General features: G+C 41.4%; 1 protein-coding gene across 1 annotated transcript; it reads right to left on the bottom strand.

The window, feature by feature from the left end:
- Positions 1-510: 510 nt before the first annotated feature.
- On the bottom strand, positions 511-15,096 carry METTL3 (methyltransferase 3, N6-adenosine-methyltransferase complex catalytic subunit). Its single transcript, XM_025919065.2, has 11 exons — positions 14,825-15,096; positions 6,699-6,916; positions 6,200-6,604; positions 4,894-5,069; positions 3,182-3,398; positions 2,769-2,956; positions 2,359-2,397; positions 2,066-2,174; positions 1,877-1,942; positions 1,625-1,737; positions 511-741 (listed from the first exon to the last, which is right to left on the bottom strand). Exons 1-11 carry the CDS (start codon positions 14,922-14,924, stop codon positions 630-632), a joined length of 1,743 nt encoding a protein of 580 aa, XP_025774850.1. The 5' UTR covers positions 14,925-15,096; the 3' UTR covers positions 511-629.
- Positions 15,097-15,455: the final 359 nt, after the last annotated feature.

Here is a 15,455-nt window from a genome sequence, read left to right as displayed (position 1 = left end):
GTTGTGTTCACTTGTGTTTGATAAAATATCTTTTAAAAGATAAGTTAGAGATGTTTTCACTTACATAATACATAGGCTAATTATCTGTACACCCTAGGTTTTCAGTTAAATCTAATCTAAGATGTGCTTGTCTCATTTTCCTTGGAAATAAGCTAAAAAAAAAAAAAAAAAGGACGAGCAAAGCCATAGTCATAACAGAATAAACAAATGTTTAGAGCATGAAGGCCCTGGTAATGATAACCTTAAGTAAAATCAAATCTTACCTTGAGAAATGCTGTCCCAGAGAACCCCCTTCTTGATTACGATGTTCACGTAGTACTAACTGCTAATCACTTTGATCCTATGCAGTATAATCAACATTTTAATGCTTTCTATCCATACATTGATTTAGTTTGAACCCTTACAACAACCCAGTGAGGTAGGTAGTATTCCCAGCTTACTTATAATACTGAGGTAAGTTACACAAGATCACACACTGTTAAGTTGAAGAGCCAGATTTTGACCTTGAAATCCCAACTACAATACAAACTTTTATTTAAATAAGGAAAAAAGCTATCGTACAAATATTACTCTTCAGGTACAGCCTGCAGAGCCATGGCTGTAGATGCTCAGCTCTGTAAGAAGTGCGTCTATAGATTTTTAGGTTTAGAGATGATACCATCTGGATACCTTTGCTTGAACCTGGCAACCACATCTGGATCTAGTAGGTGGATCCCATCCAGTTGGTTTCCAAGGGTGATCCTGAAGCAAGGATAAAGGGGCAAACCAAAACATCCTGGAATTAAAAGGCTTAATATTGTTAAAAGATGCATACCTTTTATTAAGGCTGCCTATAATTTCATCAAATATTCATGTCAATTCTTTTAAGACTTTAATACTAGAATAGTATATGGTAGTACGACTGGTTAGGAATTGGGCACAGATTCTGGTGTCAAAACAGGCTGGATCTGTATTACTTAAGAGTTAATAGTAAGAACAGCTAATTCACAGAGTTGCTGCCAGTGAGTATTCTTCGGATAAGTAAAACACTAGCAGCATATCTTTCAAGGCTCTACTAACAAGATGAAAGATATTAAAACTGTTGACAGATTAAATGGATTCTTAACCACCAGGGGGCAGGTTCAATATATCTCGTAGAATAATTGAGGAAGATCTTTAGTGGGCACCCTGGAGAGCAGTGGTTTGAGTCCTAAAACCTGATGGCTTTCCAGTGAATGTTGCAGAAGCCCCATAAAACAGTTTAAATACAGGAGCACCTGGGTGGCTCACTTAGTTAAGCGCCCGACTGCGCTCAGGTCATGATCTCCTGTTTCATGAGTTTGAGCCCCACGTTGGGTTCTGTGCTGACAGCTCAGAACCTGGAGCCTACTTCAGATTCTGTATCTCTTTCTCTGCCCCTCACCCACTCATGCTCTGTCTCTCTCTCTCTCTCTCAAAAATAAACATTAAAAAAAATTTTTTTTAATAAAAAAACCAAACAGTTTAAATACAAGCTCAGGTGGCTTATGAATCCTCTGAAGTCTATATTTAGACAAGTGGCATATGAGGTGAAGTTCTACTAATATGTGTCCTTGACCATAAACACTTTGGCCCTTGAGGGCTAGCAGGTCTCTGGTCGCCTTACCAATTGGGCTGCACGTTGTGTGGTCGTCCAAACAACTCAATCTTGCGAGTGCCAGGGGATAGTCTCTCAATCATGCCATAGATTTCATCTGGTTTATGACTGGTAGAACGAACCTAGGAACAAGGTCCAAGTTACTTTTAGGTTACCAGAGATTCCAATTCTAGCCCTTTTCGTTTATGATCAAATGAGAAAACCTGAAACACCCCTGACTTGAATAACATGGAAGGTCTGGATGCCTGGAGAAGCACATACCTCAGCTACGATCACATCACAATCCAGACCCTGGTTGAAGCCTTGGGGATTTCCTTTGACACCAACCTGCTCACCACAAAAAACATATTACCTTATGATACCACAGCATTTGAACTTTTCCTCAATAAGAAGTCCAACCAATTTCCCTTTTTGTTCCCCCTCTTGTACTTGGGCCCCCTTGTCGCTCACCAAGCAGTGTTCTTTCCCATGGTTCAACCAGTGACCCGTACGGCCTGTCCGGATGATGCGTTGCAGTTGATTTGTCTTCACCCAGATAATTTCATCTACCCGTTCATAACTGTGGAATATACGAAAGAGAACCAGGGCTTTAATCAGGCTTTCACAGTTTAGGGGTAGTACCATCTACTCTACAAAGGCAAAGACTCACAGGGAATACTTGGAGAAGGGAACACATCTCAACTACAGCAATTACATTTTTATTTCCTTCAAAAGAAAGCAACACAACAATGATCACTACTTACCCCCACAGGTTCAGACATTCTCTGCCCAACTCCATGGCCCTAGAAAGAAAGGTTAAACAGCTACTTCCATGCCCATATATATTTATCCCTTCAAGGTATCTTAAGTGTTTTCAGTAGATATTCAGTAAACATTTACATGCAAGACACCATTAGGGCAACAGGATGGATCGAAGAGTGAAAAGAAACAGTATCTACTCTCAAAGGCCTTACCTTTCACAAGGAACAAATGTAAAATTAAACAGAATTCGAGGTATCATTTGTGTTAAACAGGAATTAGGGTCTCAGGAAAAAAAAGGCCAACTTAGTCATACATTTAATAGCCAGGCTAGGAAAACCCAGGATTTTATCCCCACCCAGAACTCACTCTGTACTACATCTGCCCATACCTACATATCTTTGAACTGCATTACCTGCCTGTGACCCAGAGGAAGAGAAAGCCATCATCCTGAAGTACTGGTATGTTGAGCCTGCGCATCTCATCATCTGTCAGGGTCCCATAGGGCAGCTCCATGTGAATATCCCAGGGTGGGTCAGCCATCACAACTGCAAACTTGCCCAAGATACTGACGTCCAGGTAGCGGATATCACAACAGATCCACTGCATGAGGTGGTATTTGGTCATCTTTCCTTCCTTCACTCTGAGATTCATGGCCCCAGTCCCTCTTTTCCATTTGATTTTCCTATTCCCTTATAAATATGTATATCCCACACCATTCCCAATCAGCAAGATAGACTGCTGATTATACCTGCTTTTCCTACATGGATGGCTGCCCTACTCATACAAGTTCCTAAGTTGAAAATAGTTTTCTGAGCAGACAGGTACCTGAGGAGGGAAGAGTCGATCTGCATTCGAGTCACCTCCGACACTCTGTGTAAGAGCAAGCTCCTGGCTAGGTGTATGGTCTTTGCTCCCAGGAGCCTCAGAATCCATGCAAGCATCAATTTCATAGTGAACGTATTTGCAGGTATCCATGTGGAAACACGTGTTAAGGAAAGAGCAGTCACCTAATGATTCATCAGTGTGTTTATTGATGATTCGTCTGGGAAAACAGAAAGGGAGAATGAGAATCAAGACCATGTTCCAGGGGCACTTGGACGGTTGTTGATTAAATGTCCGACTTCAGCTCAGGTCACGATGTCACAGTTCATGAGCTCAAGCCCCCGCATCACGCTCTGTGCTGTCAGCGTAGAGCCCGCTTCAGATCCTCTGTCTCCCTCTCTCTGCCCCTCTCCTGCTCATACTCTCTCTCTCAAAAATAAACATTAAAAAAAGATGGTCGGGGCGCCTGGGTGGCGCAGTCGGTTAAGCGTCCGACTTCAGCCAGGTCACGATCTCGCAGTCTGTGAGTTCGAGCCCCGCGTTGGGCTCTGGGCTGATGGCTCAGAGCCTGGAGCCTGTTTCCAATTCTGTGTCTCCCTCTCTCTCTGCCCCTCCCCCGTTCATGCTCTGTCTCTCTCTGTCCCAAAAATAAATAAACGTTGAAAAAAAAAAAAAAAATTAAAAAAAAAAAAAAAAAAAAAAAAAGATGGTGTTCCAGAATTAGATCCCATAGGTCAAGTTCCAAATTGTTTCAAACTCTTGTCTTTTATTACCCTCTCCTAATTTTATTTTTAGAGCTTCCTCTAAGTTTTCAGAGAAAAAAGGCAGGTGATATGGAAATCCATAATTCACACTAAAGAGTTTTAATTCCTCTCTGGGCAAAGACAACTTTCTTATTTTACAATAGGAAGGAAGGGCTTGCTGATTAGAGCTGCATAAAATGCCGACCTAAGAGCCCAGGTTCCTATTTCTCCTAAGATCATCCTCCTCCCAGAGAACTTTCAATGGGGCTCAAGAGTTGCCTTCCTATTGCAAGAAAGGGGCATTTTTTAAAAATCTCACATCTATTTGAGGGGCGCCTGGGTGGCGCAGTCGGTTAAGCGTCCGACTTCAGCCAGGTCATGATCTCACGGTCGTGAGTTCGAGCCCCGCGTCAGGCTCTGGGCTGATGGCTCAGAGCCTGGAGCCTGTTTCCGATTCTGTGTCTCCCTCTCTCTCTCTGCCCCTCCCCCGTTCATGCTCTGTCTCTCTCTGTCCCAAAAATAAATAAACGTTGAAAAAAAAAATAAAAAAAAAAAAAAAAAAAAATCTCACATCTATTTGGGAGTGCAGTCTGTGTTCCCTCCCACAGAACACTACTTCTGAAAGCATACCTTCAGAATCTGAGGGGTCTAAGACAAATCATTAAAACCATTTAATAACAGGAGCACCTGGATGGCTCAGTTGGTGAAGTGTTGGACTCTTGATTTCAGCTCAGGTGGTGATATTGCGGCTCTGTCCTGACAGTGTGGAGCCTGCTTGGGATTCTCTCCCCACCCCCCTCTCTCTCTGTCCCCCTCCCCCACTGTCTCTCAATATAAACAAACATTAAAAAAAAAAAAACAAAACACTGAATAATAGGATTAAAGACAGAATCCCAGTAACAGGAAGGAACGTCCTGAAAATGGATGACTGCTTCCAGGAGACCCACCCCACCTCTCCCCCTCCCAAGAGACCTGAAGTGCAGCTTGCGACAGGGCCGATCAGCATCACTGGCTTTCATGCACTCCTCCTTTGTTCCATAGTCACAAAACTCTTGTACTTGGGCCCGACCTCGTGAGCGAAACTTTTCAACAATGGATTGTTCCTTCGCTGTTGTTGTATTTAATAACTCGAGGATCTCCTGACTGACCTGTGACAGAAGAAGCCTTGGACTTAAAAGGGTTTGCAGATAAAATGATCCCTAAACCACCTCTCCAAATTCTACCTAACAAATGTCCTGTTGTAAGGGGTGAATGAACTAACCTAAAATGAGAAAACTAGAATCCTAGGAGAAGAGATTTGTCATGGGTTCAGTTCTTTCTCACAAATCCACATTTGGGATGAAATTAAAATATAAGAAGCCTGGTTCCTACTGCTAAGCATTAAGCTAACTTCCCTTCTCCAGGAAAGCAATCCTTCCCACCAAAACCACTTATATTTTATAATCAACACACAGTGCTAAGCACTTTACTGTTTAGCTCAGTCTTTGCAACAATTCTAGAAGGGAGGTACTCTGGTTATCCTTACGTTATAGATGAAGACTAAGGCTCAAGAGAAGTTAACTTGTTCAGATTCACACAGCTAGAAGTAGTAAATGGATAAGAACTCATTTGGGTCTGATATTTATATCAGAACCACAGTAACTGTGGTCACACTCTTTAATCCTCTGTTTCCATATTTATTAATAATCCATGTAACTACCTTCCAGTATTCATCTCCATTCATCTCCCTCTATTTCTAAATTTGGATTCCTCTTCTCTTGATCTGATGATTCTTCCAAACAGATCCAATGATAAACATCCTCTAAATCAGTTTCTCAACACTGGCATTGCTGACATTTGGGGCTAAGTAATTCTTTGTTGTGTGGGGATTATCCTACTATGATTGTAAGATGCTTAGCAACATTGTTTGTCTCTACCCACTAGAATGCCTGTAGCACTCCTCTGTGTTGTGACAACCAAAATGTCTCCAGACATTGTCAAATGTTCTCTGGGAGGAGTAAGGTGGGGGGCAAAATTATCCCCAGTTGAGAACCACTATTCTAAACCCTCAACTCTAAGAACTGCACCTTGCTTGCCCTAGGGGTAAAACCCTCCCAATGAAAACTATAATTCAAAGTGTATGTGTGAGGGGTGTCTCGCTGGCTTAGTCGGTAGAGCATACAACTCTTGATCTTGCAGTTTTAAGTTCAAGCCCCATAATGGGTGTAAAGATTACTTAAAAATAAAATCTTAAAAAACAAAAACATGTATGTGTGAAAGCATTTCCATCTACCCCTACCTTCTTGCTCTGCTGTTCCTTAGTAGACTGTTGGTTCAGAAGGCTCTCTATCTCCAGATCGACATCTGAGGCAGCATGTTTCCTTGATTTCTTGGCTGGCTCCTTGGTTGCTTCTGATGCTGAAGAGGCCAGACCAGAGGCCAAAGAGCTGGCAAAAGCAGCTACCGTGGTTGAGTCCTGCTCTGCACGCCGCTTCTGCCCTGTGATAGTTCCTGCTATTTCCCCAGGGCCCTTCTTTTCTGCCACAGCGCCCATCATGGCAGAGAGCTTGGAATGATCAGCATAGGTCACAAGAGTGGGATGTGCATCATCTTGTAAGAGACCTCGTTTTACCTCAATCAACTCCTGAGCTGCAAACTTCTGTAGCAGGCTTTCCACCCCATCTTGAGTGGCAGGGGCATCTGGCTAGGGAAGGAGAGGAAAGGAAGGCAATAAAACACTGACCATGAACTGAAGAAAAGAAGTGGTACATCCCAACCCTGTCTTATCAGGTCATTACCGTGGAGATGGCAAGACGGATGGACACAGCATCAGTGGGCAATGTTAAGGCCAGATCAGAGAGGTGGTGCAGCAATTTCTTCTCTAATTCAGGGTCTGTAGCTAGTTCAGGAACTGCTGAAGCTGTACTGGGCTTAGGGCCACCAGAAGTGGGTGCAGCAGGCACTGGACTGTCACTGCGGAAGGTGGGAGACAGTGCTGCCTCTGGATTTCGTAGATCTGGGAATGAAGAAAAGTGAAGAACATGAAAAAGGGCAACCACGGTAGGCCTATACATTCCTCAGGAGTCCAATGCTCCAATAGTCACAGCACACAGTTCTTTCATTTCATGTAGAAAATCCTCTGACCAAATTTAGCACTAGATAACCTTTCTTCAATCATACTCAAGTGTTCACTGCTTTGTCAAGATAATCCTGAATTTTCTGGGAACCTCTTACCTTTCCTCTACTGAGTGAGAGGTGTTTTCCTAATTCCTGTCCCTGCTGTGTTTCAAAAAAAAATTAGCAGCATGGTAGATTTCTATGTCCATACCACCTCCCTTTAGTCACTCTAAATGACAACTGATATAATGAACCCAAATTTAAAAGCCAGGAATATTTTCAACAACCTAAAAACTGTGATCCAATCTTTTGAGGAATGGAGTTTGAATTTTAATGAATCAAGGCCACTGGACATCAGAGGGTATATAAAATGACAGTGTTGAGGATAAGAAAGTGACTTTTTTTTTTTTAAAGATTTTATTAATTAACTTCTACACGCAATATGGGGCTCAAACCTACAGCCTTGAGATCAAGAATTGCATGCTCTACTGACTAAGCCAGCCGGGCACCCCTAGCATGTGACCTATAACACTCAAATACAAAAATCTTATAAAATTTTGTGACACCCTGGTCACCAAATGATACTTCCTGACTGTATTTCTATCACTTACCTTACTACTTCACAAGCTGGGTAGCCATCATAACCTTAGTAGGACTTAAGAACTCAAATCAGGACAAAATATTACCTTTAGGAAAGCTTAAAATCTATGATTATTTAGTTAAAATACAGATGGGAGCATCTGGTTGGCTCAGCCAGTAGAGCATGCAATTCTTGATCTGGGAGTTGTGAGTTCAAGCCCCACGCTGGGTGCAGAAATTACTTTCTTTTTAAGTTTATTAATTTATTTTTGAGAGAGAGTGCGCGCACGTGCACATGCAAGTGGGAGAGGGGCACAGCCAGAGGAAGAGGGAGGATCCCAAGCAGGCTCCACACTGTCAGCACAAAGCCCAACGCAGGGTTTCAACCCATGAACCATGAGATCATGATCTGGGCTGAAATCAAGCGTCAGAACCTCAACCCACTGGATCACCCAGGCGCCCTGAAGAGATTATTTAAAAATAAAATCTTTAGGGAAAAAAAAAAAAATACAGATGAAATACCAAACTCAGGACCTGTATCAGAACTCTGTTAAATTAAATATAAGATATAAGTGGGTCATTATTTTACATTTAGAAATATTTAAGTTACTTAAACATTTTTACTCTAATGGAATTTTTAGTAAAATTTGACTCAGAAATTCCAAGGGTGGGGGGTGCCTGGGTGGCACAGTCGGTTAAGCGACTTTGGCTCAGGCCATGATCTCACAGTTTGTGGGTTCAAACCCCACTTTAGGCTCTGTGTTGATAGCACGGAGCCTGGAGCCTGCTTCAGATTTTGTTTCCGTCTCTCTCTGCCCCTCCCCCACATGTGCTCTGTCTCTCTCTCAAAAATAAACAAACATTAAAAAAAATTTTTTTTTTTTAAATTCCAAGGTGAATGGAGCTGAACTATACCAAACACCTTGCTAGGATACATTTTATGTAAAAATAAGTTATAATCTATTTAGAAAACAGACTTCACAATTCCATACTACCCGGAAATGTTAAATAACTCACAGAACTTTCCTTACTTTGCTTATGATTCCTTTATGTTCTGCTGAATCTTGGAGAGTAGAACTTTTGCCAGATAAACTGATACAAGTCCTTTGTTTTGTTTGGCAAAGAGATATGTATACATGGAAGGACCATTGAAGCACTTTGAAGGTCTAGATGAGAAAGAATTCAAGAGCAAGGAACTTAAGCTAAAAATACTTCAGAAAGAAAGGGGCGCCTCGGTGGCTGTCAATTGAGTGTCTGACTTCAGCTCAGGTCATGATCTCATAGTTTGTGAATTCGAGCCCCTCTCAAAAACAAAAACAAACATTCAAAAAAAATAAATGAAAGAAAGAAGAAATAAAAGCGACAATTATTATTAGCTTACTTGGAAGCCTAAGGGCAAAATTTCTGCACTGAACAGGATTAAACTAGTGAAGTCCTTGGGATTCAGCGATTCAAGGAATCCAGTAAATTTGAAATAAAATACCCCAATTACAATTTACACTAGGATAATATGCTGAGCTTTTTCTTTTTTAATGTTTATTTTTGACAAAGAAAGAGAGAGCATGAGCAGGGAAGGGGCAGAGAGAGGGGGACAGAGAACCTGAAGCAGGCTCCTCAATGGACAGCAGAGATCCCGACATGGGGCTCTAATTCATGAACAAAACACAGGACCCAAACTGTGAGATCATGGCCTGAACTGAAGTCAGATGCTTAACAGACTGAGACTTTTTTCAAAAAATCAGTTAAGCTTTAGTTTTTGAAGTAACCAAAAATTTCTTTCATTAAGCAACCTAACTAAGCACAATCAATGATAAATATTAAGGCAGAGGACACACAAGGTATTTTAAAATTAGGATTTCAGGCATTACATCCACAAATTGTTTTATATATTATATACTGATATAACTCATCATATTTTTGTTTTATACACTGTATACAAATATAACCCATTATACATTTTTAACTCACAGAGTATGCCAAAGGGAGCAAATCATATAAGTTACTAAACCAAAAACTCTGATTATAGAACATGGGGCTAAAGGAAGATATAGGTGAGTTTTTTGGTTTTTTTTTTTTTGGTTTTTCTGAAAGTGAGAACAGAGTTTATTGAAGACACAGAGAGAGAGCAGATAGAGTGTCCAGGAGATTCAGAAAGGAAAGGAGAGGACAGTGAGTCTCCAGATGTAGTTAAGTTTTCAAACAATACTCAGTATATAGGTCCTTTGTTATGTAACTCTGCAATGGTGAATATTTTAGGTAAGCCATAAATTATCCCTTACCTCTCCCCCTTAATTCATATTCAAACTTTGTGCCAGGTACCTTACATATGCTGCTTCATTAGTAAGAGATTTGTTTTTTAAAAAAAGCCCTAACAGGGCATCTGGGTGGCTCAGTTGGTTAAGTGTCCAACTTCAGCTCAGGTCATAATCTCGTGGTCCATGGGTTCAAGCCCTGCATCGGGCTTTGTGCTGACAGCTCAGAGCCTGAAGCCTGCTTCAGATTCTGTGTCTCCCTCTCTCTCTGCCCCTCCCCTGCTCACACTTTGTCTCTCTCTCTCTCAAAAATAAATATTAAATTTTTTTTAATGTTTGTTTATTTTTAACAGAGAGAGACAGACAGATTCAGAGACAGAGCATGAGTGGGGGAAGGGGGAGAGAGGGAGACACAGAATCTGAAGCAGGCTCCAGGCTCCGAGCTGTCAGCACAGAGCCAGACGCGGGGCTCGAACTCAGATTGTGAGATCATGACCTGAGCCAAAGTCGGATGCTCAACCAACTGAGCCACCAGGTGCCCCTCAAAAATAAATATTAAAACAAATAAATAAACATAAAAAATAAAAAAGATGTAACAAAATAATAATAAATAAATGAAATATTTAAAAAGCCTAAGCTCCTTATAGATAATCCCTATTACACCTTTTTTTTAAACCACCTTAAGAAAGATATTAAAAAATAGGGGCTCCTGGGTGGCTCCGTTGGTTAAGGGTCCAACTCTTGTTGATTTCAACTCAGGTCTTGATCTCACATCAAGCCCCTAGTCAGGCTCTGTGCTGGGCGTGGAGCCTGCTTGAGATTCTCTCTTTCCCTCACTCTGCCCCTCCCCTGCTCATGGTCTCTCTCTCTCTCTCTCTCTCAAAATAAATAAACATTTTAAAAAAATGTTTAAAGAGGAGCCTGGGTGGCTCAGTTGGTTAAGCATCCAACTCTTGATTTCAGCTCAGGTGATGATCTCACAGCTTGTGAGATGGAGCCCTGAATCACGCTCTGCGCACTCACAGCATGTGAGTAGGGCTCAAACCCACCAACTGTAAGATCATGACCTGAGCCGAAGTCAGACCCTTAACCCACTGAGCCACCCAGGTGCCCCTAATACTTGCTCCTCTAAAAAGTAAGCTGGTGACATGATTCTGATTATGAATCCTTGTGTTAGTAACACCTCCTGGCAGTATTCTTTTCATGGCATTCAAGACATTAGAGCTGAAAATACCTTTTAAGGTTATTGGGAGGAGAGGCTCATGTTTAATATTGAATTTCCTGAAGTCACATGCAAATTCTTGCATGTACATACTCATTTGGGGAAAAGGCTCCAATGTTTTGTCATTCTTAAAATGGTTTACTGGCAGAAAATGACTAAGAACCCCTGGATTACAACTCCTTCAGAAAGTATTTGTTCAGTTATTATTTCAGTACATTTACTGAGTGCTTCCACTATGCTGGCAAGTATGTTAATACTCTGCCTCCAATCCAATGAAAATTTCTATGTGCTGTGTTCAACAAAGTAATACATAATACTTGAGCTTACTCTTGGGTTAAAAGCTCCACTGATGATAAACAAAATACTATTAGCTCAAAGACCTAAAAATATGGCCAGTCTAGTGATATAACATTGTATGTAAATTATACTGTCATTAATTATACATAGCCAGTCTACTAATTTGCTAAACTATGTTAACATCTATATGCACATCTTCAATCCCACTGATGAAATATATTGAGCAGTTCATATATTTACCATGTTCTAAGCCTGGCCAAGTCCATTTTGTTTCAATTAAAATATAATAAAAACGTATTCACGGTAATAATCTTCATTTCCAAAAGCTGTACATTATTTCTACGGAAAACAATGTGGTGGTTCCTCAAAAAACTGAAAATAGAATTACCATATGATCCAGCAACTCCACTTCTGGATACATACCCAAAAAATCTGAAGCTGGATCTTGAAGGGATATTTGTACACCAATACTCACAACAGCATTATTCACAATAGCCAAAAGTTAGAAGCAACCCAAGTATCCACCACCAGATAAATGAATAAACACTGTACAGACATACAGTGGACTTTTCTTTGGCTTTAAAAAGAAATTATGACACATGCTACAATAGGATGAACCTTATGGATATTATGCTAAGTGAAATAAGCCAGTCACAGAAAGACACATATTTCATGATTCTGTTTACATGAGGTGTCTAGAGCAGTCAAACTCACAGAAACAAAAAGTAGAATGATGGTTGCCAGGGACTGGGCAGAAGGAGAAATAGAAAGTTATTGTTTAATGGGTACAGAATTTCAGTTTTGCAAGATGAAAAAGTTCTGGAGATTGGTTGCACCATAATGTGAATATATGTCAAGCCACTGAGCTGTACATGGTTAAGACGGTAAATTTTAAGTTTTATGCCACAATTGGAAAAAAAAAAGTACTTAAAAAATGCCAAACTAGAGGCATCTGGGTGGCTCAGTTAGTTAAGCATCAACTTCCAATGATGTCATGATCTCATGGTTCCTGAGTTGGAGCCCCACATTGGGCTCTGTGCTGACAGCTCAGAGCCTGGAGCCTGCTTCAGATTCTGTGTCTCCCTTTCATTCTACCCCCGCCCTGCTTGCACCCTGTCTCTCTCTCTCTCTCAAAAATAAATAAGCATTTTTAAAAATTTAAAATAAAAATAAAAATGCCAAACTAGGACACCTGAGTAGCTCAGTCAGTTAAGCATCTGACTCGATTTCAGCTCAAGTCATGATCTCATAGTCATGGGACTGAGCCCAGAATCAGGCTCGGTGGGGACAGCACAGAGTCTGCTGGGGATTCTCTCTCCCTCTTTCTCTGCCCATCTCTATCTCCTGCTCTCTCTCAAAAAAATAAATAAACATAAAAAACTGCCAAACTCAGGAAAGTCTCCCAGTAATTCTTTGTCCATGGTATTTTGTATTTGTTAATGATATGGATACATTTCAGGTCATGGTTATCCTTGCCTTTTCTCATTGAGCTTAGTAGTAAACAATTAGGTACCAGATTTCAGTAATGCTATAAAAATCAAGAGGTAGTTAAGAAAATTTTTATTTCCTGTGAGAAAAGAACAGAATGATCTGAATTTTTAGCAAGACTTTGGTTATATCTTACATGAAAAATTGATTAGTAAACAAATAGAGTGTGTCTCATGATGTTTTCCTAAGAATCTTATTGCTCAAATCAATTCTTTGTAATAACCAAAATAATTCAAAGAAGGAACAGTGAAAGCACAAACTTTAAAATATTTTATCTTAACCATATTATCAGGCAGATGTACTAGGAATCTTAATCATATATTATTAAGTGGGTGTATGAGATATTTACATCCAAAAAAAGATACTTACATTCAAGAGAGAATACACTCTTGTCAAAATTATTAAACATGTTTAGCAAGAACCTGTATGAAATATCGACATTCTAGTAGTTAGGTTTGCATATGGCACAAAGTTTGGTTAATACCAAAGTATGGTTATTACCATGGAAAGTGAAGTTGAATTTAAAATTGACGATTAGGGGCGCCTGGGTGGCTCAGTCAGTTAAGCTACTGACTCTTGGTTTCAGTTCAGGTCATGATCTCAGTTAGTGAGTTTGAGCCTTGCATGGGGCTCCATGATGTCAGTGCAGAATCTCTCTCTCCCTTTCTGCCTCTGCCCCTCCCCTGCTCATTCCCACTGTCTCTCTCGTAAATAAAGAAATAAACATTTATAAATAAATAAATAATAAAATTGACTACTAATTAATCCCTGATCATCTGACTTGTAATTCTTCCTCTACTTGCCCGGCCCTCTTAATTTCTCTTTAATTATCTAAGTCTTATATAACCATCAAGATCAAATCTCAAGTGCTAATTCCTTTCATGTCTTTACTGACTAAACCCGACTCCTTACTCTTCCCTTCCCTGTACTTATTGTGGACTCATTCATTCAGCATTTTACATATATCACATTTAAGTTCTGACTTTTTAGACGTATCGATCCTTTAACCCCAACTACATTTTAAACCCCTTGAGGGCAGGAACAATGTGTTACTTATATTTGTCTAACTAGACTTATGCACACTGTAAATACTCCATAGATGTTTGTTTATTATGGTGTGAGTGTCCTGACAGGACATCTTCTAGTTCCAAGGGCCAGAACATGAGTACAGGGACCTAATATGTACCAAGACAAGATTTAGAGATCGACTCCAGTATACAAATAAACATTGGAACAAAGTACCACAAGGGTGACATGGACTATCCTTGTAGATCTCGTTAACTGATTTGCCTTAAATAAGCCAGGGCTTGTGCTGGGGTGGGGGTAGATAAAACTGGACAATCATCGGAGGTTCCTTCAAGTTTTAGGACTGTGACATAGCGGGCAACAGGAAGAGAGAAAACGTGTAAAACCCGAAAATAAATGTTTCCAGATATCTGCTTGGGATGTAAATGGCTAAGACCATACCAGTTCCTCTACTCATTTAGCAACTCTGTGAGGGTCACCGAGGTAAGCACTGTGGGTACAAAGGTTCGGACCTTGCTCTCACGTAGCCCACAGTGGCAAAGAAATGACCACGACAAAGCAGTCGCTGTAACGCAGGGAAGAACAAAGCGCCATAGGAGCAACAAAAAAGGGGGACTTACTGCTTCATGGGATAGGGGGCTGAGAGGCCTAGCAAAGCCAATGTTCTCGCGGACTTCAGAGGAGTCGGCCAAGCGGACGGGGGTGGGGACCAGGCTTCCGTCCCAAGAAAGTGAACTGGAAGAAACAAGGCCCGCGAACGGAACCGCGACCATGTCCAGGAGGACGAAGCATCTGTGCTGCTCAGGGCGAGGAGAGTACTGATGTACCAGGCATTAAATAAATGGACTCCGGGGGAAGGGCACCGACTCGGGAGCTCTTTTTCGCCAGGGTTCCCTCCCACCCTCCCTGGCTAAGTATCCGCCCGGACAGCCCCGCGCCTCACCCAAATGCCCCGAGTCCTGCTTCCGCCTCCGCTGCAGCCTCTCTCGCAGCGAGTCCAGCTGCTTTTTGTGGGCTTGGATAGAGCTCCACGTGTCCGACATTCTAGTTTCTCAGCCCAGACACGTCTCGAATCAGGCGCGGCGGACTAGCACCTCCCAGCCCCGGCAGCAGGAAATCTCCTGTTCTCACGCGGACACCCCCAGGCTAACCGGAAAGAGATCTGGGGAATACGCTGGACGGGAAGTTATTGCCCGTTTCCCGCTCGTTTTGAAGCTGAAATGAGAGCCACCTTAGGTGTTGGCAGGATGGCGGAAATATTTTCTATCGGAGCTCTCTCGTTCTTCCGGGTGCCGTGAGGCTGTGGCTGCCATATTAGTGTCTGGCAGAACGGCCATGTTGCTTATAGATGCGCATGCGGCCATGTTGAATATAAAGGGATGAATCCTGTGCGTTGACCCTTCCAGTTAAGACGGCGATAATGTAAAAAAGCGCAAATAGAACAGCAAGCGTAGTACAGATTTTTATTTTTATCCTTTTGAAGATTTTACTTTTAAGTAATTTCTGCACCCAGTGTGGGGCTTGAACTCCTGACTGGAGATCAAGGGTCACATGCTCTACTGACTGTGCCAGCC

The sequence above is a fragment of the Puma concolor genome, chromosome B3, assembly GCF_028749965.1.
Source record: "Puma concolor isolate L17-30 chromosome B3, mPumCon1.1.hap2, whole genome shotgun sequence".
In the NCBI taxonomy this organism is placed as follows: Eukaryota; Metazoa; Chordata; class Mammalia; order Carnivora; family Felidae; genus Puma; species Puma concolor.
Note: the sequence above shows the minus strand (reverse complement) of the source record. Positions and strands in the feature narration are given on the sequence as shown.

Excerpts from the sequence above, each read along its gene's own strand:
- METTL3 (XM_025919065.2), bottom strand. The coding sequence starts at position 14,924 with ATGTCGGACACGTGGAGCTCTATCCAAGCCCACAAAAAGCAGCTGGAC. Across the intron at positions 5,070-6,199 it reads AGGAACAGCAGAGCAAGAAG|GTCAGTCAGGAGATCCTCGA; the intron begins GTAGGGGTAGAT and ends CTTCTGTCACAG. Across the intron at positions 2,398-2,768 it reads TTCCTCTGGGTCACAGGCAG|GGCCATGGAGTTGGGCAGAG; the intron begins GTAATGCAGTTC and ends CTTTCTTTCTAG.